General features: G+C 55.8%; 2 protein-coding genes across 21 annotated transcripts in view; both read left to right on the top strand.

The window, feature by feature from the left end:
* Positions 1-1,437: 1,437 nt before the first annotated feature.
* On the top strand, positions 1,438-11,209 carry ST6GALNAC4 (ST6 N-acetylgalactosaminide alpha-2,6-sialyltransferase 4). 3 transcript variants are annotated; one of them, XM_003911909.4, is made up of 6 exons: positions 1,445-1,665; positions 1,972-2,058; positions 3,902-4,087; positions 6,080-6,492; positions 9,013-9,120; positions 10,528-11,209. In XM_003911909.4, exons 2-6 carry the CDS (start codon positions 2,047-2,049, stop codon positions 10,715-10,717), a joined length of 909 nt encoding a protein of 302 aa, XP_003911958.1. In that variant the 5' UTR covers positions 1,445-1,665; positions 1,972-2,046; the 3' UTR covers positions 10,718-11,209. The 3 variants fall into 3 exon arrangements, with proteins under 3 accessions (XP_031510406.1, XP_003911958.1, XP_031510405.1); XM_031654545.1 differs by having other exon boundaries at positions 1,447-1,562; XM_031654546.1 differs by lacking the exon at positions 9,013-9,120 and having other exon boundaries at positions 1,438-1,665.
* Positions 11,210-12,699: 1,490 nt separating this feature from the next.
* Positions 12,700-25,187, top strand: part of ST6GALNAC6 (ST6 N-acetylgalactosaminide alpha-2,6-sialyltransferase 6) — a 23,301-nt gene continuing 10,813 nt past the window's right edge. For 2 of the 18 annotated variants that reach the window (XM_017949976.3, XM_009189106.2), the window contains exons 1-4: positions 19,920-20,065; positions 21,541-21,595; positions 23,232-23,322; positions 24,864-25,043. In XM_017949976.3, the coding sequence (XP_017805465.1) occupies positions 21,570-21,595; positions 23,232-23,322; positions 24,864-25,043 (297 nt within the window). In that variant the 5' untranslated portion in view covers positions 19,920-20,065; positions 21,541-21,569. Of the gene's footprint in view, positions 13,448-13,522; positions 14,173-14,287; positions 14,337-19,484; positions 19,579-19,919; positions 20,066-21,540; positions 21,726-22,126; positions 22,317-23,231; positions 23,323-24,863; positions 25,044-25,187 lie in introns of those variants that run through there. The other 16 variants (XM_021927619.2, XM_009189110.4, XM_031654541.1 and 13 more) reach the window with 15 other exon arrangements.

Below are 25,187 nucleotides of genomic sequence, written 5' to 3'. Positions count from 1 at the left end.
GGGCAGGGCCACTACAGCAGCCCTCCTTCCAGCCCCTGGACAGGCACTGAGTCCTACAGCACCAGGCCCAGGGGTGATATGGCTTTGAATCTAGAGCAGGGTAGACTGGGAAGGTTGCTGAGCTGGGGACAGATACCCTGGCATCCAGCCCAGGCCTGAGCCTCTGAGAAAAAGGAAAAAGGAGTTTGAAATGGAGACCAGGGAAGGAGCCCAAGCTGGTTCCCAGGCCAGCACCCTGCAGAGGAGGTGGGTGTGGCGGGGATGGGGAGATGATCTTTCTGGCCAATGCAATATTTTGCAAAAAAAAAAAAAAAATCATGAACAAGGGCCGGGCGTGGTGGCTTACGCCTGTAGTCCTAGCACTTTGGGAGGCTGAGGCAGGCAGGTCACTTGAGGTCAGGAGTTCGATACCAGCCTGGCCAACATGGTGAAACCCTGTCTCTACTAAAAATACAAAAGTTAGCTGGAAATTGCTTGAACCCGAGAGGCGGAGGTTGCAATGAGCCAAGACGGTGCCACTGTACTCCAGCCTGGGCAACAGAGACTCTGTCTCAAAAAAAAAAAAAAAAAAACTTAGACAGGAAGTGTGCCCTCTCACTTCCCCATAGGCCCACCCCTGCTACCGTCCCAGTGCTTTCTGCCACCAGCCTGGCGCCTGAAGGCAGTTGCCTCTGAGATCCCAAGGGACCCCAATAGGACACACTGCGGCATCTGCCCGGGGCCTGGGCTAACTTGACTTGGATTTGGAGGACATTCCAGCGAGGGAGCCTTTGAGAGGTAAGAGTAGGTGGTCACAGCCCCGGGTCTGGAGTGAAACTGCCTGGGTTCGAATCTTGGCTGTGACAGGAGCTGCTTCTGCACGTGGGTCTCAGAGGAGAAAAACAGGCTCAGGTGAATGTCACACTGACATAATCATAATAAAATAATCATATTGAAAATAATTTATGTATTCGTTGTTTGTCTGAATTTCCAGTGTCACTGGGCATTCTGTATCTTACTTGATAAATCCAGCAACCCTACCAGTCGAAACGCGGACTGCCTGACCCGAAGCCCCGCTTAATTTCCCTGCCCAACCACCATTTCAGAAATGGAGACATTCAAGTCCGGACAACCAGGCCGCCACTGCCCGGTGGCCCCCGACACACTCTAGGTCTCTTTCCCCTGCGGCCCGACAGCCTCGCCCAGGCAGGAGCCTGCTGGAAATGCGGAGGACAGAAAAGACAGATGCTGGTACTCAGACTCCGCCCCGGCTCCGAAGCCCCGCCCCCGGTCCTGAGGCCCCGCCCCTAGCTGGAGGCCTCGCCGCCAGCCATTCACGTCCCGCCCCGTCCCGGCCGCGCAGAGCCCTCCCCAGGTCGCGCAGGCTGCGCTCGTAGGATCCGCCTGCGGCGCGCAGGCCCCGCCCCAGGCGCGCGAGTCTCCGCCCGTCCTCGCCGGCCCCGGCCCCGCCCCCTGCCTCTGGCCGCCCGGATCAGCTTCCAGTCCGGTCGGCCCGGCCCGGGGGCCATGGAGCTCCGAGCAGCGGATCGCGAGCCTCCTGCGAACCCCAGCCTCCACGCCCGGTTAGCACCCGGCCGGGAGATGAGGCAGTGGAATCTGGAAGGGCGGTGAAAATCCCACGTCCTGCCCTCCCCCGGCCTCTCCATTCGTCCCCCGGGTAGAGAGGTAGGATGGATGGGGTGGAATTCCGGGCTTCTGGCTCTCTCTGCCCCAGACCCGATTGGTGACCTTGAGCTGGGGGTGCCCCCTGGCTGCCTCTTGGGTTGGCAGGAGGTCTCGCAAAGGTCGCTGAGTCCTGCTCCTTTAGGATGGGGACATTGCCTTCCGGTGTTTGGAGACGTCAAGGGGTTGGACTCCCGGGCGCTATGTGCTTTCACCCCGGCCTGTACCCTCCCCTGCCTCAGTTTCCCCGATAGCCTAGAACCTCATCTGCCTTACCCCTCCCGGCTCTGAGTTTCTGGGTCTTGGCAGGTGCCCGGCTCCCACCCCTTCCCAGCCCCAGCCCTGGAGACAGCAGCCCCTAGACTACCGAGGGACAGCGACAGCATGAAGGCTCCGGTAAGTGGTGGAAGAAGGAGGACTTCCAGGGAACGCAGAGACCCCGACCGGCGGAGCAGCTCAGCAGCCTCTCCACCCCAGGACCCACTGCCACTTCTGACCTCCCTGCTGCCGAGCAGAGAAGGGCAGAATGGCCTCAAAGTCCAGCCCTCTGTGTGGCCCCAGGCGGGTGGCATCCCTTCTGCGGTGTCAGTACCTTGCTATCCCTGTAAAACGGAGGTAACACTACGAGCTAACCAGGCAAGGCCTACCTGGGACTGGGGGTGTGAAAGTTCAGTTCAGCCGCTCTTGTCTTTACCACAGAAGCCCCGGGTTGTGGGAGAGAGACAGCTGGATGTGGGGGGCAGTTCATCTCGACTGCCTGAGTCAAGGTCTCTGGTTCCTCATGGGCAGGGGAGCAGGTGCCAGGCAGAACTACCTCCCCTGCACAGCTGGCCACACAGAAAAGACTTATTTTTAGAAGCCGACGTAGCTTGCGGGCAGAAAATGGTGGGCCTCAGGCAGGATGCGCCGGGGTGGGTGAGGGTGATGGGGGGGGGGGTGGGGGCGACTTGCCCACTTCTGATTTTCAGAGAGCACCAGCCAACGGCTCGGTGGCTTCTGAAGGGTGGCCTAGGGACTTGTGCCTCGAGTCTAGAAAACTGGAGCCCAGAGAGACACAGGTGGTGACCAGGGTGGACTGCTACCCAGTGACTAGCCTACAGTTCTGCTGCCACCAAGCCCCTCCCCTCCTGGGAGGCTTGGTGGTGGTGGAGGCATTCACTAAGTCTGCCAGGAGGGCAGCCCCAGGCTGGGCCTAGCCCGGATGGCTAGAAGAGCTTCCTGGTTCCAACGGCCTTTGGAACATGGTTTCTGGAGGCAGGAGCCTCCAGGCACCAGCTTTTCAATTATTATTATTATTTTTTTTTTTTGAGACAGAGTCTCGCTCTGCCGCCCAGGCTGGAGTGCAGTGGCGTGATCTTGGCTCACTGCAAGCTCCGCCTCCCGGGTTCATGCCATTCTCCTGCCTCAGCCTCCCGAGTAGCTGGGACTACAGGCGCCCGCCACCTCGCCCGGCTAGTTTTTTTGTATTTTTTAGTAGAGACGGGGTTTCACCGTGTCAGCCAGGATGGTCTCGATCTCCTGACCTCGTGATCCGCCCGTCTCGGCCTCCCAAAGTGCTGGGATTACAGGCTTGAGCCACCGCGCCTGGCCCAGCTTTTCAATTATTAAAGCCATTTCCTAAATGACATTTGCTCCAATCTCCTTGTGCCACCTGGCCTGCTGATCATCAGACGGCCACTGAGTCAGCTGGGGGTGGGGCGGAGGCAGGGCCACACTAGGCAGCCCTGGTCCTAGGCTGAAGGGGCTGGTGACCCTTCTGAGGCACCACTTTCCCGTTGTCATGTGCACAGCACTTTGCAGTATACAGAACGCTTTCACTGCCCCTCCCGTAAGTTCACACGGTAGATGTTATCAGTCTCCGCTTTGTAGAGGAGGAAACAGGCCCAGAGGGATGGAGAGCCACAGCTCACACAGTACACCCCAGCCTCCAGTTAGGAATATGGGCTTTCCAGCCTGTATTTAAGGCCCCACTGTGGTGCTTCTTTGCTATATAGCCTTGTACTACTCACTTCACCCCGAATTGCTTTCCTTATCTAGAAGGTGGGGATGATGACAGTGGTATCTCCAGGGCCTTATGTGCCCAGAACTTGGCATCCCTGGGTAAGGCCCAATGGGTGGAGACCGGATTCTGCTGCTGTTCTAGGAGCTGCTCTAGACCCAGGAGGCCAGGTGCAGCGCTGAAGGGGCCTCTGGGAGCCCCTCCCCACATACACCCGCCCATGGCCACTGTCTCCCTCAGGGTCGGCTCGTGCTCATCATCCTGTGCTCTGTGGTCTTCTCTGCCATCTACTTCCTCCTGTGCTGCTGGGCCGGCCTGCCCCTCTGCCTGGCCACCTGCCTGGACCACCACTTCTCCACAGACTCCAGGCCCACCGTGCCAGGCCCCTTGCACTTCAGTGGATATAGCAGTGTGCCGGATGGGAAGGTAAGTGGGCCAGGCAATGCATCTGGGGTGGGTAGTGACAGCTGGGCTTGTCCCAAACTGGACCTTGAACTTGGCCCCTCTGCTCACCAGCCATGTGATCCTGGCCAATCATGTCACCTCTCTGAGCCCTAGGTTCTTTTTTTTTTTCTTTTTCTTTTTTTTTTTGAGATGGAGTCTTGTTCTGTTGCCCAGGCTGGAGTGCAGTGGTGCGATCTCAGCTCTGAGCCCTAGGTTCTAAGAGGAATTTTTTTTTTTTTTTTGAGATGGAGTTGTGCTCTTGTTGCCCAGGCTGGAGTCCAATGGCACGATCTCGGCTCACTGCAACCTCCGCCTCCCGGGTTCAAGTGATTTTCCTGCCTTAACCTCCCGAGTAGCTGGGATTACAGGCATGCGCCACCACACCTGGCTAATTTTGTATTTTTAGTAGAGATGGGGTTTCTTCATGTTGGTCAGGCTGGTCTCGAACTCCCAACCTCAGGTGATCTGCCTGCTTTGGCCTTTCAAAGTGCTGGGATTACAGGCGTGAGCCACCGTGCCCGGCCAAGAAATTATTTTTTGTTTGTTTGTTTGTTTGAGAGAGAGAGAGAGTCTCACTCTGTCACCCAGGCTGGAGTGCAGTAATGCAATCTCAGCTCACTGCAACCTCAGCTCACTGCAACCTCCACGTCTCGGGTTCAAGTGATTCTCATGCTTCAGCCTCCCGAATAGCTCACCGGTTCTTGCCCATCTTGTCGTGGAAGATCTGGTCACAGGAGGCCCTCATGCGCTCAGTGAAGGTGTACACCTGCAGGCCGGGGTACATCCGGGTGAGCTGCAGCAGTGTGCGGTAGGTGCGGCCGCCGAGCACCCGGTCCATGTGCCTGCCCTAGCCCTGCCCTGGGACTACAGGCGTGCGCCACCACACCTGGCTAATTTTTAGAGATGGGGTTTCACCATGTTGGCTAGGCAGGTCTTGAACTCCTGATCTCAAGCGATCCACCCACCTTAGCCTCCCAGAGTGCTGGGATTACAGGTGTGAGCCACTGTGCCCGGCCAGATGTTGTTTTCTTTTTCTTTTGCATTTATATTTTTATTTGTTTATTTATTTTAGACACGATCTCACTCTATCAACAGGCTGGAGTGCAGTGGCACGATCTCGGCTCACTGCAACCTCCGCCTGCCAGATTCAAGGGATTCTCCTGCCTCAGCCTCCTGAGTAGTTGGGATTACAGGAGTGTGCTACCACGCCCAGCTAATTTTCGTGTTTTTGGTAGAGATGGGGTTTCACCATGTTGGCCAGGCTGGTCTCGAACTCCTGACCTCAGGTGATCCACCCACCTCGGCCTTCCAAAGTGCTGGGATTACAGGTGTGAGCCACCGCTCCCGGCCCAGATGTTTTCTTCCCCATTTTACAGATGAGAGACTTGAGGCTCACAGAGGCCAGTGACTTGGCCTCAGGCCACATAGCTAGGAGGGGGCAGAGCCAGGATTCAGGCTCAGGACCAGGGAGTCCCACAGTTGTCCTGGGCACTGACGACCCTGCTTTTACTTAGAAACTGGGCACAGTGTGGGTGAGGCATGCACAGGGGAGGGGGTGGCCTAAGAATGATTGTGAAGAACTGAGGTTCATGTTTACTTCACAAATACTTATATGACCTCCAGTCTGTGCCAGCCACTGTTCTAAGTGTTTTATAAATATTTGCTCAAGCAAACCTCATAAGAACTTATTATGTAGAGACAGTTAGGGCCTCAGAGGCAGCGACAGGAACGAGGACCACAAATATGGCTGATGAGGAAGTTGGGGGGCTGAGTGCAGAACCTTAGCTCTGACACTGGATATCACTGTGATCTGGGAAAGTCATCCCTGCTGCCCAGCCTGCAAAATGGGTTAATAACAGTCCTTCGAGCCAATACCTGATCAAATAAGGTTGGTGGATATTCCTGGGGGAGGCGCAGGGGGTGTAAGCTGCACGCTCATGCCTCTCTGTCTCTTTCTCCCTACCTGCCCTGCAGCCGCTGGTCCGGGAGCCCTGCCGCAGCTGTGCTGTGGTGTCCAGCTCGGGCCAGATGCTGGGCTCAGGCCTGGGTGCTGAGATCGACGGTGCCGAGTGCGTGTTCCGCATGAACCAGGCGCCCACCGTGGGCTTTGAGGCGGACGTGGGCCAGCGCAGTACCCTGCGTGTCATCTCACACACAAGCGTGCCGCTACTGCTGCGCAACTACTCACACTACTTCCAGAAGGCCCGAGACACGCTCTACGTGGTGTGGGGCCAGGGCAGGCACATGGACCGGGTGCTCGGCGGCCGCACCTACCGCACACTGCTGCAGCTCACCCGGATGTACCCCGGCCTGCAGGTGTACACCTTCACTGAGCGCATGATGGCGTACTGCGACCAAATCTTCCAGGACGAGACGGGCAAGAACCGGTGAGCCTGGGGCCTGCCTGCCGGGGTCTCCCTGGCAGCTGGGGACCTTCATTCTCTGCAAGTCTCTTGTCCATCAGGGCTCTGCTCTGTCAGGCCCGGGAGGTCAGCACTCATGGAGGCAGACATGGTCCTGCCCTCTAATGGGGGGCAGGAGGCAGAGGGGATGTCGCTCAGGAAACTGTCACACAGATCTAGAATCCCAAATGGTGTTGAGGGCTATCAGGCCTTTTGAGCACCCGACGGGAAGCACGGGGCAGTGTGTGGAGGGGCATGAGGGAGCGCTTCTCTCTGGAGGGAATGGTCTGTCTAACTTGGTCTCTGATATCCCTTCTGGATAATAAAAGTTAGAGGCCGGGTGCGGTGGCTTACGCCTGTAATCCCAGCATTTTGGGAGGCCAAGGCGGGAGGATCACTTGAGGTCAGGAGTTTGAGGCTGGCCTGGCCGACATGGTGAAACCCTGTCCCTACTAAAAATACAAAAATTTGGGCCAGGCGTGGTGGCTCACGCCTGTAATCCCAGCACTTTGGGAGACCCAGGTGGGAGGATCACAAAGTCAAGAGATCAAGACCACCCTGGCCAACATGGTGAAACCCCGTCTCTACTAAAAATATAAAAATTAGCCAGGTGTGATGGCGCGTGCCTGTAATTCTAGCTACTCAGGAGAGTAGCTGAGGCAGGAGAATCGTTTGAACCTGGAAGCAGAGGTTGCAGTGAACCAAGATCACACCACTGCACTCCAGCCTGGGTGACAGAATGAGACTCTGTCGCAAAAAGCAAAACAACACAGAGCAATAACAGCCCTCTTTGCTCACCAGGCACTGGGTGAAGCACTCTGCATTCAAGGTTTCATTTTATGTCATACCCAAAAGCGCACTCATGACTCTTGCCGGTCCCTCCTCCACACCTCTACCGGTAGAGAGCCTGCTCCTCTACCGGCCTCTGTGCTCAGGAGATAGAACAGTCAGCCTCTGGTGTATCCACCAGAAAATTGGGCTGTGCCTCTGACTCCCCTTGTACCATCATCTGCCACATACAATGGCCCATGGCTGCCACCTTGACCTAAGCTGCAGGCTTCCCACCCCCACCACTCCTGGCCTGCCTGCCCTGTGTGATCCTGCCCCTGCCTGCCTCTGTGACCTTGTGTCTCCTTCAGTCTCCCTGTTCTACCCATACTGGCTATCTGGGGCTCAGACATCCATGCCTATTTCTACCTGTAGTCCTTTGCACCTGCCATTCCCTCTCCCTGGAATGTTCTCCCAGATCTTCCCATGACAGGCTCCTCTTGCTACTCAGGTCACCTCCTCAGGGAAGCCCGCTCTTACCACCCCATCTGAAGGAGTGCCTCCCGCCCTGGCATTCTTTTTTTTTTTTTGAGACGGAGTCTCGCTCTGTCGCCCAGGCTGGAGTGCAGTGGCGCGATCTCGGCTCACTGCAAGCTCCGCCCCCCGGGTTCACGCCATTCTCCTGTCTCAGCCTCCTGAGTAGCTGGGACTACAGGCGCCCGCCACCACGCCCGGCTAATTTTTTGTATTTTTAGTAGAGACGGGGTTTCACCATGTTAGCCAGGATGGTCTCGATCTCCTGACCTTGTGATCCGCCTGCCTTGGCCTCCCAAAGTGCTGGGATTACAGGCATGAGCCACCGCGCCCGGCTGCCCTGGCATTCTTTATCCATTCCTTTGTTTCCTTGTCTTGGCAGCAGGTGTCACCCTCTGCCATCATCTTGCTTATAGATTTGTCTCCTAGCTACTTGTTTATCTATTTGTCTCCTTCCCTTGGGAATGTTAGCACCAGATGAGGCAGGTTCAGGGCCAGCACAGGGCCTGGGTGGGGCTCAGTTTGAATGAATGAACCAGTTCATACCTGCCCTGTAGAGGTCAAGGGCGGTGGCCCTTGGCTGGGAGGGTACCCAGGGCTGCTGCCTCCAGAGAGCTGAGGCTGGGGCCACCACCTAGCCCCTGACTCCAAGTGGAGCATGGGGACATGGGGCAGGGTCTGGGCTGACAGTGTTCCCTCCCTATAACTCCTAGAATTGTCTCCACTTCACAGACCGGTCATGAGGCTCAGAGAGGTTCACGAGCAAATGTGATGCCCATAGCAGAGCCAGGGTTCAAGTGGAAGATCCTTGGACTCTAGACAACCCCGCCCAACTTCAAACCTCGGTGCCCTGCTGCTTCCTGCTGTCTCCCCAGGCCTGGTCCCTTAGATGAGGAGAGGACATGGCCAGAGCCCCTACACCCATCATCCAGGGGTTTGCTCAAACCCTGCAAAGCGTAACTGGGCCCAAGTCCCGCTGGGTCCTGAGGAGGTGATCAGGCCTGGGTTTGTGTGCCGTTCTGCCTGTCACCCACTGCTGGCCTTGGGCTGGCTCTGCCCCCTCCCCAGCCTCCCCCAGGGTCCCCCACAAGAAGTTGAGGTGCGTAGCCCTGGACTGGGAAAATACCAAGTGCCACTGGGGCCTGGAGCCACCACGTGGCCCCATGTTGATAACGTCCCCCTGTCCCCCCCACCCACCCCCAGGAGGCAGTCGGGCTCCTTCCTCAGCACCGGCTGGTTCACCATGATCCTCGCGCTGGAGCTGTGTGAGGAGATCGTGGTCTATGGGATGGTCAGCGACAGCTACTGCAGGTCAGACCGGCCGGGCCGGGCACGTGGGGACACGGGGAGCACTGTGAGCCCTCCTAGGCCTTAAGCCAGAGGATTTGGGAGCTGTGGGGGCACAGAGTGTGTGGGTTTCATGGTGGGTGACCATAGCACAGATACCCCTTGGGCTCTGGGCCTTGGGAAAGAGCTCAGCGTCAAACAGGCTGCCTTACCAACAACCCCAGTGCTGCTCGTTGTGGCCACAGGCTGGTCACAGGCCAGTCATGCCACCCTGCAGACCCTCTGTTTCCTTATGTGGAAAATAGAGAAAAGAACTACATCTTCCTTGGAAGGTTGTTGAAACATTTAGGGGAGGAATAATTCACAAAAGTGCTCACCACAGTCAGGGCCTATATATATAGGGCCTAAATAGATATATATACACACACACACATATATATGTGATATATTTTATATGTTTTAGTTTTTGATATTACATATGATTTTTGATATTATATACTATTTGATATTATATACCAGCATGACATCAAGTTCAGATATGTTTATGGTATGATTTTGTACCATTGTTATATTATTATATTTCTTTTCCTTCTTTCTTTCTTTTTTTTTTTTTTTGAGACGGAGTTTTGCTCTTGTTGCCCAGGCTGGGGCTGGAGTACAGTAGCGCAATCTCGGCTCACTGCAACCTCTGCCTCCTGGCTTCAAGCAATTCTCCTGCCTCAGTCTCCCTAGTAGCTGGGATTACAGGCACGTGCTACCACGCCCAGCTAATTTTTTGTATTTTTAGTAGAAACGGGATTTCATCATGTTGGCCAGGCTGATCTTGAACTGCTGACCTCAGGTTATCCACCCACCTTGGCCTCCCCAGGGATCAGGGATTACAGGTGTGAGCCACCACACCTGGCCTATATTATTATATTTCAATATCACAGAAACTAACGAGTTCAGAACAGGTCACCCAGGTGACAGGTGTCCCTGTGCCCCAGCCATAGCCCTGGCCACACGGCTGGCCCCTGTGATGCTGATGGGGAGGTGGGCGTGCAGGGCTGGTGGCTCTGTGACATGGGAATGAGGGGCTCGTCCCTCACCAGGAGCCCAGCACCACTAGCAGGGTGCTTGCAGTCTCCATCTCTTAATCTACGCGCTCGTTCTAGAAGGTGGATGTGACCATCTGCATTTTACACATGGGATATTGAGGCTCAAAGGGTCCATCTCTGGCCCAGAGTCATCCAGCTAGCAAGAGGCAGAGCCAGGACTTGAGACCTGGCCTTTGGGATTTGCTACTCCCCTATGTGTCTTGGCCTTCCCAGGGATCAGGCATGGGTCTCCATGAGCCCATGGGCCTGGCAAGGGGTGGTCAAGGTAGGCAGCAGGGTGTGGCAGGAGGTGAGTGAGTTCTGTCCCACACCAGCCCTGTTCCCCACCCCACAGGGAGAAGAGCCACCCCTCAGTGCCTTACCACTACTTCGAGAAAGGCCGACTGGATGAATGTCAGATGTACCTGGCACACGAGCAGGCGCCCCGAAGCGCCCACCGCTTCATCACTGAGAAGGCAGTCTTCTCCCGCTGGGCCAAGAAGAGGCCCATCGTGTTCGCCCATCCGTCCTGGAGGACTGAGTAGCCTCCGTTGCCCTGCCAGCCGCCATGCTGTTGGGAAGCCTCTGGGATGTCCCGTCCCAGGCCATCACACTCCACAAAATCATTTAATTTATGGATCCTGCCTCCTGCCACGTGCTGGGTGGAGTGCCCCACTCTGGCGACACTTGGAGCCATCTCAGGCCTCATGACTTGAAGGGGAGTGGAATGAGGAGCCCTGTCTCCACCTCTACTCCCTGAGTAATTCATGGCATTTGGGGGCTCACCCCACCTCCAGGTCTGTCAAGTGGCCTTTGTCCCTCGGGCTGATGGCCCCCTACTCACCAGCATCATGACCTTGTGCCAGTCCTGGTCCTTCCTCCCCAGCCACCCCTACTACCTTTTGGTGCCACACTTCTCAGGCCGGCCGCCCTGGTTGGGGCAGCCAGGAGCCTGGGGTTCGTTGGGTGAAGGGGCCTTGGAGTTGTGACTGCCGGGGCCGTATCAGGAACGTACGGGTAAACGTGTGTTTTCTGGACACTGTCTCTAGCGTGGTCATGTGTCTAATGTGGCGACGAGAGCTTCTTTCCCTGTCACAATCTCAGAAGCTTTTTTTTTTTTGAGACGGAGTTTTGCTCTTGTTGCCCAGGCTGGAGTGCCGTGGCGCAATCTCGGCTCACTGCAACCTCCACCTGCTTCAAGCAATTCTCCTGCCTCAGCTTCCCAAGTAGCTGGTATTACAGGCGCCCGCCACCACGCCCAGCTCATTTTTTGTATTTTTAGTAGAGATGGGGTTTCATCATGTTGGCCAGGCCGGTCTCAAACTCCTGACCTCAGATGATCCACCCGCCTCGGCCTCCCAAAGTGCTGGGATTGCAGCAGTGATCCACCGAGCCCAGCTCTCCCAGAAGCTGTTGACTGGAATCCCTGAGGCCCCTACCTGGGCCCACATTGGCTGGGCTTCAGTTTCTTCCCCAGCAACCTCCTGCTGGTGGCCCCAGCCCAACCCCTTCCCCAGTAGGTCAGGGCTGCTCCGGGGGGCTGGTTCCTTCACTGCTCTGGCCCAGGAAACTGACCCCAAGCCAGAGACTTCTTTGGGAACCCCGTTCTGTACCCAGTGAGAAGAGAGCCAGGGCCAGGAGGAAGGGCTCTGAGTGGGAGGGAAAGTCCTCCACCCATATTGCTTCCCTGGTTCTAGGTCAAATGACAAGTTAAATTAGCTGTTAAATCTGGGGTTGGGCCTGGCACAGTAGGGGCTAAGGCGGGAGTATTGCTTGAGACCAGGAATTCGAGACCAGCCTGGGCAACATGACAAAACCAGTCTCTACCGAAAAAAAAAAAAAAAGTGGGCCAGGCACAGTGGCTCACGCCTGTAATCCTAGCACTTTGGAAGGCTGAGGTGGGCAGATCATAGATCACTTGAGGTCAGAAGTTCGACACCAGCGTGGCCAACATGGTGAAATCCTGTCTCTACTAAAAATACGAAAAATTAGCAGGATGTGGTGGCGGGTGCCTGTAATCCCAGCGACTCAGGAGGCTGAGGCAGGAGAATCGCTTGAACCCGGGAGGCGAAGGTTGCTGTGAGCCACTGCACTCCAGCCTGAGCGACAGAGTGAGACTCCATCTCAAAAAAAAAGAAAAGAAAGAAAGTGGGTTTAGTGTCCCTGCAAAGCAGGAAGGCAGAGGGCAGCCCTGGGTGGGTGCTGTGAGGGAGTCTAGTCTGGCTCAGGCCTTATTTTCCTCACCTATAAAGTGAGGAGAAGGGCCGGGCGCGGTGGCTCAAGCCTGTAATCCCAGCACTTTGGGAGGCCGAGATGGGCGGATCTCGAGGTCAGGAGATCGAGACCATCCTGGCTAACACAGTGAAACCCTGTCTCTACTAAAAGATACAAAAATATAGCCAGGCGAGGTGGCGGGCGCCTGTAGTCCCAGCTACTCAGGAGGCTGAGGCAGGAGAATGGCGGGAACCCGGGAGGCGGAGCTTGCAGTGAGCTGAGACCTGGCCACTGTACTCCAGCCTGGACGACAGAGTGAGACTCCGTCTCAAAAAAATAAATAAATAAATAAAATAAAGTGAGGAGAAAAGACCTACCAGCAGAACCTTGCCATCCTCAGAGGAGGGCCGGTGCTAGCCGGATTTACAGATGAGCTGAGGCCACTCAGCTGAAGCCGGATGACTGTGGAGCGGCTGGGCCAGGGTGCAATACCAGGTCTAAGAGCTGAGCCCGAGGACCTCAGCCCTGCACCCTTGGGCTGGAGAGAGCCCCCAGGCATCACCCCTCCCAGGCATCACTACTTCATCTGGGGACTGGAAGATTCAGAGGACTGGGCCAGGGCCTCGGGCTGTCAGCTGGGATGCAGCCCTGGGGTTCTAGCTGCCAGTTCCAGGGGTCAGGGCCCTCTGCTAATGCTCTACTGTTGCCAACTTGAAATTCTTAGGTTTTTCTTTTTTCTTTTTTTTTTTTTTGCAAGAGGACTTGCATTTTCATTTTGCACTGGATCCCAGAAATTATGTAGCCAGTAGTCCCGGGGGCTCTGGGTGACCCGGCACACTCTCCCTCCCATCCTTGGCTTTCACAGAGGGGCCTGAGACCTGGTGCTTGGTTCACAGCACTGCTTTTGTGCCCTGCCTCCCCCTGCCCAGTGCCAGATGGACCCAGAAGTTTTTGCAGGAATGGGAGGGGGGGAGGAGAGCCCTGAGCTGGCGAAGCAGGGAGCCGGCTGGCAGTGGAGCCACAGCACAGAGCGAGGGGCTCTGAACAGGTGTCAGGCAGAGGTAAGGGAGGGATGGAGCCTGGTAGGCGGAGGTGGAGGGGGTTTCCGGGCTGGGGGGGGGTGCCCTGGAGTCAAGGCCTGACTTCTTTCCGGCCCCACTTTCTGCTGTTGGGGTCCTGGCAGATTAGTGCCCCTCTCTGGGCCTGTTTTGTCATCTGTAAAAGGTTAAAATAGTCCCCACCTCACAGATTCAGACAGTGGACTGTCCCTGTGGCTTATGATATAGCAGGCACTTGACATGTGGAGCCAGCATTTTTCGTGGGGTTCGTCTGCCTCGGCTGGCCCTGCCCTTCCTTCGTGGTGACAGATGGCAGGAAGCCCCTGCCACATAGGTTGTCTCTCTACTCCCTGCCTCTTCCTGGGTATCCAAGGTCCAGGGTCCACTGGTTCTGATGGGATTTGAATTCCACCCACTCCTGGGAGGCTGCCTTCTCTTCCTCCTTCATCCCCTGGGAAGAGGCTGACCCAGCCCTTGGGCCCAGGACACACAGGCTCCTCTAACGTGGCTCTGCCCTTGGGTGGGGTATTTACTGCTGGGTTGGCCCAGATCCTGTGTCTTTCTAGGGGTGGTGACCTGGCAGGAGTGATGCGTCAGTCACTTCCTTCAGGCAGACGGAGATGATCCTTGACAGGTCTGGTGGCTGGCTCGGGGTCTGCTGAAAGCTGTCTTGACCAGGAAACCGAAGACTCTGCTTTTGCCACAGCGGTTCCTGCAGCTGCCTTGAGGTGAGCCCAGGGCAGGAGCCTCCCCACAGCCCCCGGGATCACGTGGGTCTGCAGCCACACTTTGGGCCTCTGTTGTCCTTCCTGTTCATACCCTGGTTCCTTTGCCCCTCTGCAGACTGGCTAGGGACCTACGCTACTTCCTCCAAACCCAGAGAAGAAGCCAGGTAAGCCTCACAGCCCGGAGGCGTCCTAAGGGGCCTTTTCCTTAGAAGGGCCATGGGGCTAGGCCCAGAGCTCAGCTCACAGTTCACACACCTTCATCTTGTAAGGAAAAAATGAAACGAAAAACCTCACACACCCAGGTGAGGACAGGAGCATCTGGCTTTGGCGGACTGGTGGGCCCTAGCGTCTAGGCTCGTCTAGGCCCGTCTGCCCTCTCCAGCCTCTGTGGGGGAAGAGGCAGTACTTCCTTGTTCCAGACCCTCTGGCCAGAAGCCCAGGTCCTAGGCTATGGAGCAGGCCCTGTGTGCAGGTCCCCACCTACCTGCCGCTCTCACAGGCCTCTCCTCTCCAGAAGCCCCTCCCCTAGGCAAAAGCCCAGAGGGAGACAGGCCAGAGTCCTCAGGTCTGGCTCGTAGCCTGGCTCTGCCCAGGACCCGCTGCGGAGTCTTGGGCAAGTTCTGTTCTCTCTCTGGCCTTTGATCTTGGTTTCTTTGAATTGGGAGCTGGGGCAGGTGAGGGGGGCTCTTAGGGCTCTTTCCAGAATACCATGGAAGAGAAAAATCCTAACAGCTCAAAGAAGTTTGCTAAGGGTCAGGAAGCAGGGGGGTACACGGGTCTCTCCTACCCCTGGGGCAGGAAGGGTCGGAGCAGAGGCCAGCTCTCCCAGACCGTGGGGGAACGGCTGCGGGGGAGGCCCACGAGGACTGGCCACAGCCACCGTGCAGGAACGTCCTGGCGTGGCCTGGCCTGGCTCTCACAGGCCCAAGGCTTCCGTGTAGAACACATCTGTGGTTACTAAACAGGCAGGCCTAGTGGAAACAGCCCTGCCACCTGCGTGTTCTCCGAACCTCAGTTTCTCCCTCTGGAAAGTGGGTTAACCTCAATATCCAACTCATAGGCCACCTTAAGGATTCAATGAGGTGTGTTTGCAAAGTGCCTGGCACAGAGTGAGCCGTTCTGTTTCTCATCCTTGTTATTACTATTATTGAGATGGTTGCTGTCGTTCTTGAGGCTCAAGAAGGGAAGCCAGGCCTGAAGCAAATCCTGCTGGAGCGAGCCTGGGCCCAGAGACATGGCAGGCCGGACGGGCAGCTCCACGTCCAGATGCCGTCCAGGAGCAGGGCCGAAGCACCCTCTCACTTCTGGGTGTTTGATTTGGGTCACTGGCCTGGGTTAGTGAGAAGGGCTGGGGACAGGATGTTTCCTTCCCTGGTTCAGCCCCCAACCCCCTGGGTGGCCTTGGGCTAGAGGTGTTCCTCTGAGTCCTCAGAAGTCCAGTTCATCAGGCCTCCTGCCTGATCGCCCTGCCCCCACTCCGTGGTTTTCCATCCTGTCGCTTGTAGGGCGGGGTCAGCGACCTAGGAAGGCCATGGGTAGGGCTTGGTTTGAGGCTCAGGAAGCGGATGGAGGTGGGCACCAGGGACAGGAAGCCTCAAACCCACCCTTGTGGGCCACCCCCTCCCTGCCTGCTGGGCAGCGCCTGTACTGCCTAAAGGCTGTCCCCTGGCGGACTGCTGACTTTTGTTTTAATTGGAAACAAAGTGTTATTAAGGCTTCCCATATAAGTACAACGCAAACAACCTGCAAGTTTATAAAGGGAAAAGTGAAGGCAGCTCCCAACGGTCCTGACCCACCTTCACTTCAACAGGGAATCAACTGCAGGTGGAGTCCTAGTGGGCCCTTCCAGACACCTTCTGTGTGCATTTACAAATACCATGCGTAGTTGTATAATTTTAAAAGTATATGGTGGTTGATCCTTTGAAGAGGTGCCGAGTAGGTGGATGAAACAGCATTGTCCTGAAGTTGAACGAAACCTCGTTCTCGAAAATAATAAATTAGCCGGGCTTGAGCTGGAAAGTTGAACTCCAGTTATCGTTGAGGTGAATGGAGGCGGAGTTATTGCGAGCGAGCCATCAGACTTCAGCCTGGGTGAGCAAGACTTCGAAAAAAAAAGCCAGCAAAACCATGCCATATATTGTGCTGTTTTTAGAAATTAAAATATATATATATATTTTTTTTTTTTTTTTTTTTTTTTGAGACGGAGTCTCGCTGGCCAGGCTCACCAGGCTGAGTGCAGGGCCATCTCGGCTCACTGTAAGTCTCGCTTCCCAGGTTCAGGCCATTCTGCCTCACCTCCGAGTAGCTGGGACTACAGGCTCACCACGCCCGCTGCTTTTTGTATTTTTAGTAGAGACGGGGTTTCACCATGTTAGCTAGATGGCTTCGGGACCTCCTGACTGATCCGCCTCGGCCTCCCAAAGTGCTGGGACAGGCTTGAGCCACCACCGCCTATTTCTTTTTTTTGGAGAGGGAGTTCGGGCTTGTGCCACTCAGGCTGAGTGTAGTGGTTGGGATCTCAGCTCACTGCAGCTCCTCACAACTGTTTAGCCATTCTTCTGCCTCAGCCCTGAGTAGCTGGGACTAGGTTCGCCACCTCGGCCTCGGGTTAGTTTTTGTATTTTTTAGGTATGGTTTCACTGTGTTAGATGAGTCTCACCCTGACTCAGATTTGCCAGCCAGCCTCCCAAAGGAGAGGTTAGAGCCACCGCTACCGCCAAAAAAAATACATTTTTAAAAATATAAAAATATTGTGTGGACTGGGTATGTGGCTCATGCCTGTAATCCCAACATTTTGGGAGGCCAAGGCGGATGGATCATCTGAGGTCAGGAGTTTGAGACCAGCCTGACCAACATGGTGAAACCCCATCTGTACTAAAAATACAAAATTAGCCAGCCGTGGTGATCTCTACTAAAAATACAAAATTAGCCAACTGTGGTGGCACACACCTGTAGTCCCAGCTACTCAGAAGGCTGAAGCAGGAGAATCACTTGAACTGGGAGGCAGAGGTTTCAGTGAGCCGAGATCACACCATTATACTCCAGCCTGGGCAACAAGAGTGAAACTCTGTCTCAAAATAATAATAATAATAATAATAATAATAATAATAATAATGTGACCATTATCTTAAAATTTTTGGAAAAATACAGTTAATCCAAAAGAAAAAAAGCAGCCCCAGATCCCATCATTCTAGAAATAACCACTATTAACCCTAATCACTGGCCGGGTGCGGTGGCTTACACCTGTAATCCCAGCACTTTGGAAGGCTGAGGCAGGCGGATCACCTGAGGTCAAGAATTCGAGACCAGCTTGGCCAATGTGGCGAAACCCCATCTCTACTAAAAATACAAAAAATTAGCTGGGTGTGGTGGCCCGCCCCTGTAGTCCCAGCTACTTGGCAGGCTGAGGCAGGAGAATCGCTTGAACCCAGGAGGTGGAGCTTGCAGTGAGCCGAGATTGAGCCATTGCACTCCAGCCTGGGTGACAGAGAGAGACTTCATCTCAATAAAAAACAAGCAAAAAACCAAAAACACTAATCACTGTGATAGGCAAAAGGCATTTCCTTATTTTTTTCATCTTTTAAAATATTGTGATATGGTGTCATATTTGAAAGTTATAAGGCATAAAAATATCACGAACCTCTTGACCTCAGTCCCCACTTAAAGACCACTGTTTTAACTTGCATACCTCTTTGATTCCTCCACCATTGTTCTTGACTTTGCTTTTATTTTTTTATTTTTTTACTTTTTTTGAGATGGAATCTTACTCTGTTGCCCAGGCTGGAGTGCAGTGGTGTGATCTTGGTCAATGCAACCTCTGCCTCCCACCTGCCAGGTTCAAGTGATTCTCCTGCCTCAGCCTTCCAAGTAGCTGGGATTAAGTAGCATGTTCCAAGTAGGCACGTGCCACCACACCCGGCTAATTTATTTGTATTTTTAATAGAGACAGGGTTTCACCATGTTGGCCCGGCTGGTCTCGAACTCCTGACTTCAAGTGATCTGCCTGCCTGCGCCTCCCAAACTGCTGAGATTACAGGCGTGAGCTACTGTGCCCAGCCTCTATTGTGTAGTTTTTACTCATCTTCCCAGACCTCTTTTTCACTCCTTGTGTCTCTAAGATTCATCCATATAATTGTAGATCATTCATTTTACCCTGTTACGTATTATTCCACAGTGTGAACCTTCCATTGTGTAAAACAATTCCATTCTCTTGTTGATGGATATTTGGGGTTTTTCCCTGTTTTGTATTATTTCAAGCGATGCTGCTATGAACCTCCTTGGGCACATCTGCAAGAATTTCTCTAGGGCATGTTTACTCAGCTGTGGAATGCAAATGTTTAGGACTTTGTTTCCAAGACAGTTCTTTTTTTTTTTTTTTTTTTTTGAGAGAGAGAGTTTAGCTCTTGTTGCCCAGGCTGGAGGCTGGAGTGCAATGGCATGATCTGGGCTCACTGCAATCTCTGCCTCCTGGGTTCAAGCGATTCTCCTGCCTCAGCCTCCGGGGTAGCTGGGATTACAAGGGCCCGCCACAACGCCTCGCTAATTTGTGTATTTTTAATAGAGACGGGAGGCTGGGGTGGCGGGGGAAGGGGGTGGTGATGGTTTCATCATGTGGGCCAGGCTGGTCTCTAACTCGTGACCTCGAGTGATCCACCCGCCTCAGCCTCCCAAAGTGCTGGGATTACAGCCACTGGGCCTGGCTGGCAGTTCTTTAACTTGCTTTCTTCACGTAAATATCCTGTAAATATCCCGGCCATGCTTTCCTGCCAAGGCATACTGACCTGCACCCTTCCTTTTGGTTTTGTTTGTTTTGTTTTTTTGGGTTTTTTTGTTTTGAGGCAGAGTTTCGCTTTTGTTGCCCAGGCTGAAGTGCAATGGCGCGATCTCAGCCTACCGCAACCTCTGCCTTCCAGGTTCAAGCGATTCTCCTGCCTCAGCCTCCGGAGTAGCTGGGATTACAGGCGTGCTCCACCACGCCAGGCAAATTTTGTATCTTTAGTAGAGACGGGGTTTCTCCATGTTGGCCAGGCTGGTCTGAAACTCCTGACCTCAGGTGATGCACCTGCCTCGACTTCCCAAAGTGCTGAGATTACAGGCGTGAGCCACCGCTCCTGGCCCGCATCCTTCATTTTAACAGCCTCCTCCTGCACTTCGGCAGGCTGTGCCTTAACTTAAGCAGTCCCCTAGCAATAGCTACTTAAGTTATTTTTCCCTATCACGTAGAGTGATGTCATGGATGTCCTGGTAATTATAAGAAGGAACATTTTAAGTTTTTCCAGCTGTGTGAAGTTGTCCTTCTCCCTATTTTCCAGAGGCAGGGAGAAGGAAAGTTATGCCCTAAGGCCGCGCAGCTGGCGAATGGCAGAGCGGAACTTGAATCTGAGGGTGAACCCTGAGTTTGCCCAGGTGACTACTTGCCCAGGGTGCAAGGCAGGGAGCTGAAGGCCCTTGGTGGGGAGCCCAGGGATAAACTCCACTGAGTCCAAGCACACCGTGCTCCGGAACTCAGTTTCCCCATCCGGGGTCATGGTGGCAATAAGGAGCTAGAAGTGGGCCTGCTCCACACTACAGGGAGCCGAAAGGCTGTTGTATTTTGGTGGTCACCCCGGGCTGCCCAGTGGGATGACCGAGGCACTCACGCGGGGGCGGCTCCCGGGTTCGCCTCCCTTTTCCCTCCCCAGCCGGCATCGCCCGTGGGCGGAGCCACCCGCGGCCCCGAGGCTCCGCCCACCTCCCAGGCCCGGGCCGGGTTGTGACGGCGGCGCTAGGACCCGGCGGGCCGCGGGTGCGGCGGGGCCTGGGCGGCCTGAGGAGCGCGGACCCCGGCGCTCGGCTCCCGGCGCCATGTGAGGGGGTTCGGGGGCCGCGGGGGGCCGGGCGCTCCCCGCCGGAGGTGAGCAGGCGCCGAACGGGAGCTGGTCGCGGGGGCGGGGGCGGGGGCTGGGGCGGAGGGCGCCCGGAGAGGAGATCGATAATCGCCGGGCATAGGGATGGCTGCGGGGCCCCCGGCGGCACCCCTAGACCCCTTCCCTCTTGGTAGCTGCGCCCCGAGGTCCCGGTCCTCGCGCCCAGGGGCTGTCGCGGGGTCCGCTGGGCCTCTTGCCACCGACTACCCCGTCAGCGGTCCTGCCTCTCTTTTCTTCCCAGCTGGGGTTAGGGCTCCGGACCCCCGGAGTGCAGGAGTTGGGGAGGGGGTTGGCGCGAGGGGCGCGCTGGGTGAGCCCCCCACCAGGCGGACCCATGGGTTCGGCGTCCCCCATCGTCTCGGAATTAGGAGCCCCCCTCCCCCTTCTCCCTGGAGCCCTCCTCCCTCGCGGGTTCGTGGGGGCGTCCCGATCTGCGGGAGGACTCCCGGGGCTGGAAGAAGGAAAACCCCCAAACAGAGGGCAGGGTGTGGCCCCCACCCTCGGCTCCTGCTCAGCTCGCCTGCACGTCCAGCCTTGGGCTGAGTCTATGCTCCTGGGCCAGCGATCGAGGCTGCCGCCTCCCCAGCCTGAGCAAGCCGCTCCTCAACAGGCCCCCAGACCCCCGCCCCGGTGCCGGTGCCGAGCCACGTCCTGGGCACACACTCCATGGCCTCTGACCCGTTCCAGCCGAGGGGGATCCTCCAGGGAGACGAAGTCAGGCTCAGCCCTGGGCTGCTCCCTGTAAACAAGCCTGTAAACAAGGCTCTCAAGCCGGCTCTGCGCGGCCCCGCAAGGCGCTTTGCCTCGCTGAACCTCAGTCTCCTTATCTGTGAAATGGGCAACAAGGGCTCCTACCATGCGTTGCCTTGATTCAGCGCGTGGGTGATGCTTAGAACGTATTCCCACACATATTCCTTGATGTTCCGGGAAAGTCGCCGCACTGGGGTCAGGGGAGGAGTGTTTCACTGACACACTGGAGAGGCGGGACTTGAACAGTGATTAACCGCAAGACTAACAGCTGTTGGCATTGTGGGAGCACTTTCTTTTCTTTCTTTATGTTATTTTATTTATTTTTGTTTTTGAGACAGAGTCTCGCTCTGTCGCCAGGCTGGAGTGCAGTGGCACCATCTCGGTTCACTGCAACCTCCGCCTCCCGGGTTCAAGTGGTTCTCCTGCCTCAGCCTCTGGAGTAGCTGGGGCTACAGGCACCCCCCACCATGCCCGGCTCATTTTTGTATTTTTGGTAGAGATGGGGTTTCCCCATGTTGGCCAGGATAGTCTCGATCTCTTCACCTGGTGATCTGCCCACCTCGGCCTCCCAAAGTGCAGGGATTACAGGCGTGAGCCACCGTGCCCGGCCAATGTGGGAGCACTTTCAAGCCCCGCGTGTCCCTTGCCACATCTGCTTGAATCCTTCCAACAACCCCCTGAGTTACCGACTCTTATTGTTCCCATTTCACAGATGAGGAAACTGAGGCTCAGAGAGGTCACATGGCTTGCTCGAGGCCCCCCAGCCAGTAAGTGGTGAAACCGGAATTCGCACGGGCACCTGACATGCTGTACTGACCATGGCCTTCTCAGAGCAGGATTGTGACGGGGCGGACCAGGGGGACGCTAGTCCTGGCTGAGGGCACAGCTCGGGCAAAGGTGGGAAAGTAGGGGGCGGGCAGAGGGCATCCGCAGGAAAGGGTGGCCACGCGTAATAAGATAGAGGTGGCTGGACCCCTGGGCGCCTTGAATGCCAAGGTCTCAGGGCTGATGGGGCCACCCCAGGATTCTGGACTCCTGTCTTTTGCTCTAATGGTCTGTGAGGACAAGAATAAGCCTCTCCTCGCTTCTGATGAAGCCCCATTTTCTGCTGTGTACCGCGGGGTCTGGACTAGATGGGAGTCTGGGTCTCCCTGACTGGCTGTGAAGGGCCGGCGCTGGAGAAACCTGAAACCGAACTTGGGATGAGGGGGGGCTCCCATGGAGAGGGGGCGGGGTTGGGGAGGGGGCGGGGCCAGGATCTAACCATTCAGGAGGGAGGTGTGTGTGCCAAGCCTCCTCTGGCACGAGGTTCTCTGGCTCTTCATGGTGGCCGTGTAGGAGTAAACAACGGCTAGGTCAAAGGGCTCAGAGAGTGACAGAAACTGAGAGGCCCCTGGAGGAGGTGATGGAACTGAGGAGGGTCCCCTAAGCCCCAGTTTCCTCCCTCTGCACTCCTGCCCGCCCTGCCCCCTGGCCTGTCTGCTGGAGGTAGGCTGGACACAGTACATTTTCCCTTTCACAGGTGGGGAAGTGGAAGTCTGGAAAGGAGCTGAGTTTTGGGTGGTGGGAGAGGGAGCGATTGGGGTGTGCGGAGCAGAACTGGGCCGGCCTCCTCACTGCCAGGTCTTTCAGAGGCCCCCCAGCCACCCCCTGAGACTGTGATCACAGCCATTTGACAGATGAGTCAGCCCTGGCAGAGACTGCCGAACCTGGACTCGAACCGAGCCTCTCAGACTTGAGTCTGTGCCCTTAGCCCCCGAGAGATCCTACTTGTTAATGCATTAGTTCATTCAGTAGTATTCCTGCATATTCGTGGCTGTGGAGGCACAGGGAAAACTGAGTGAGGACCTGGGTGGGCTGTACCCTGCAGGCAGCTGTTAGCCTGGGGGGACGGGAGGACCCAGGGGAGTTCCTGGTCCATGCCAGGCTTGGAGGATGAGTGGGAGTCAGAAGGCCGTAGGAGGGAGGGCGTTCCAGGCCAACCTGAGAGGCAGTCAGAGCAGAAGAGTTTGGGGGCCTACAAGAGGTATTGTTTTATTCTGACGCCACAGGGGCCCAAGGCAGAATTTAGAGCAGGGTGTGAATGGGGATCCTGCTGCCCACGTGGAGGTCAGGTCCTCCAGCAGGGGAGCCAGCTTTGGCCCTGCCAGCTGCCTGGGTGTGGGAAGGCCCCTGCTCAAAGAGAATAGGCAGGGCTCTGCTGCCACCAGGCTGTATGACCTCAGACAGATTCCTGGCCTTTCTGGCCCTCAGTGTCTCCATCTGCAAAATGGATACAGTCCTGAGCCTTAAAGTTTTGGGTGCGTAGAAGAACTAGTGGGGGGCAGAGAAGGTGTAGCCTTTGGCTTGCTGGACCCCAAGGAGGACACTGAAGCCATGATAACCCTTTCTGGTGGCTTGCAGATGTGAACCCACATCCCTGCCCCCAGGGCCACCTACAGGACGCCGACACCTACCCTTCAGCAGACGCCGGAGAGAAATGAGTAGCAACAAAGTAAGTCTCCCTTCATTTCTTAACCCCATTGAGCCTCTCACTTCCCTCCATGGAACGGGTTCCTTTGGACCTGTCCCAGACCCCAGCTACCGTGAGTCTCTTCTTCCCCTCAAGAAGCCACCCATGCCTGGGAGACCCAGGTTTAAGCCCTGCTTTGGCCACTGATCTTCTAAGTGGCTTAGGGCAAGCTCCTGCCTGTTCCTGGCCCCAGGGTCAGTTTTGCCCTCCCAGGCCTGACAGTCTGTCTGTGATGGTCAGGACTAGCCGAGGTGACTGTGGAGTGCTGTGCAGGAAAGAGGGGTGGGCAGCTGGAGGTGAGCAGGAAATGGGGCGAGGGTGCACTGATCAAAGGTGATACAGCTCGAGCATGACCCTGAGAATGTCAGGGTTCCCCATTGTTCTTTCATTCATTCATGCTTTCCTAAGCACTTACTACATGGCTGGCCCTGCATGCCCCTTCCTTAGGATCCACTGCAGCCTTGGTGGAGCCTGAGGTTTGGAAATGGGATGGGGTGGTTGTATTAATTTGAGTCTAATCAGGAGAAAGAAACTACACAGTGATTAAACAGGAAAGTTGAATGCAAAAAATTATTGGCTATAATAGGACACTGGAGTAACAAGGGATTAGAATTCTGAGGAATACAGCAATAGCAGATATTAGTATAAGGAGCACCCCTGCCCCCATAAAGACTGAGATCCGGGCCTTGCTGAAAAAGGCCCAGCTGTGGCCTACTGGATGGCTCCAGTACAGAACTGGCCTGGGGAGGGGAAGCCGCCAGCCTGCAGGTGCTACAGGTGGTTGAGTGCACTGTAGGAGCTGGACTTTGGAGAAGCTGTGATCACAGCACGAGCCAAAGGCAATGTGCCTGACTTGCTGGCACTGCTGTCCTCTGGGCAGTGGGTAAGATGCCCTTACTGGAGAGGCCGTGTGCACTGAAGGACCCTCCCTAGAAAGCCTACCAGAACCAAGAAGCAAATGCTTTTCCTCCTGCAGTGTCTGTCCAGCACCCTCTACTCACAAAGCTTAATATGCAGCTAACTGACAAGGGAAAACATTAAAAGGGCTCAGATCCATTTCCACAGAGCAGACAAAAAGGATAAACTTGGAGCTAGAGGCAGTACATTGGAGAGCTACTGTTGGGGGAAGACCTAGACCCTCTCACTCAGATGTCCCACCTGTCTCTAGACATCCCCTTAGCAGCAGCTGTAAGGAATCCTGACGTATTCAATCCAGTCCAGCAAACCCTCCCTGAGAACCTTCCATCTTCCAAGCCCTGCCCTGGGATCTGGGATACAGTGAGGAGCAAGGCCAGCCCAGTCCCAGAGCTCACGGTCTAATTGGAGGGATGGGAGTTTGAATGCAGTGTGATCAGTGTTGTGATGGGGAGACTGAGGCGGCTGAAGGAGGCCTTCCTGGAGGAAGTAGTGCCAGAACTGGTCTGCAGCAAAAAGCAGGAGTTAACCAGGCACAGTAGGTGGCAAGGAGGTGGGTGCTGAGCCTGCTCGGCAGCTGGGCCCTCACTGGCCTCTCCTCTCTCCAGGAGCAGCGGTCAGCAGTGTTCGTGATCCTCTTTGCCCTCATCACCATCCTCATCCTCTACAGCTCCAACAGTGCCAATGAGGTCTTCCATTATGGCTCCCTGCGGGGCCGTAGCCACCGACCTGTCAACCTCAAGAAGTGGAGCATCACCGACGGCTATGTCCCCATTCTCGGCAACAAGGTAGCTCAGCCACTTTGGGGAGCTCCCTGGGAGCTCCTTTCCACTGCCCAGCATCACCACTCCCTCCACCTCTTCTTTCCTAAAGGAAAGGTGGACCCTGGGAGTCAAGGCCCTCCCTCCAGTGATTTCAGCTCTCTGCTTGCT

This window comes from Papio anubis, chromosome 13 (genome assembly GCF_008728515.1).
Source record: "Papio anubis isolate 15944 chromosome 13, Panubis1.0, whole genome shotgun sequence".
Classification (NCBI taxonomy): Eukaryota; Metazoa; Chordata; class Mammalia; order Primates; family Cercopithecidae; genus Papio; species Papio anubis.
The sequence above is the reverse complement of the archived record's forward strand: the minus strand, read 5'-3'. Positions and strand labels throughout refer to the sequence as shown.

Coding starts and splice junctions, on each gene's coding strand:
- ST6GALNAC4 (XM_003911909.4), top strand. Junction 4,088..6,079: donor GCAGTGTGCCGGATGGGAAG/GTAAGTGGGCCA, acceptor CCTGCCCTGCAG/CCGCTGGTCCGGGAGCCCTG. Junction 9,121..10,527: donor GTCAGCGACAGCTACTGCAG/GTCAGACCGGCC, acceptor CCCACCCCACAG/GGAGAAGAGCCACCCCTCAG.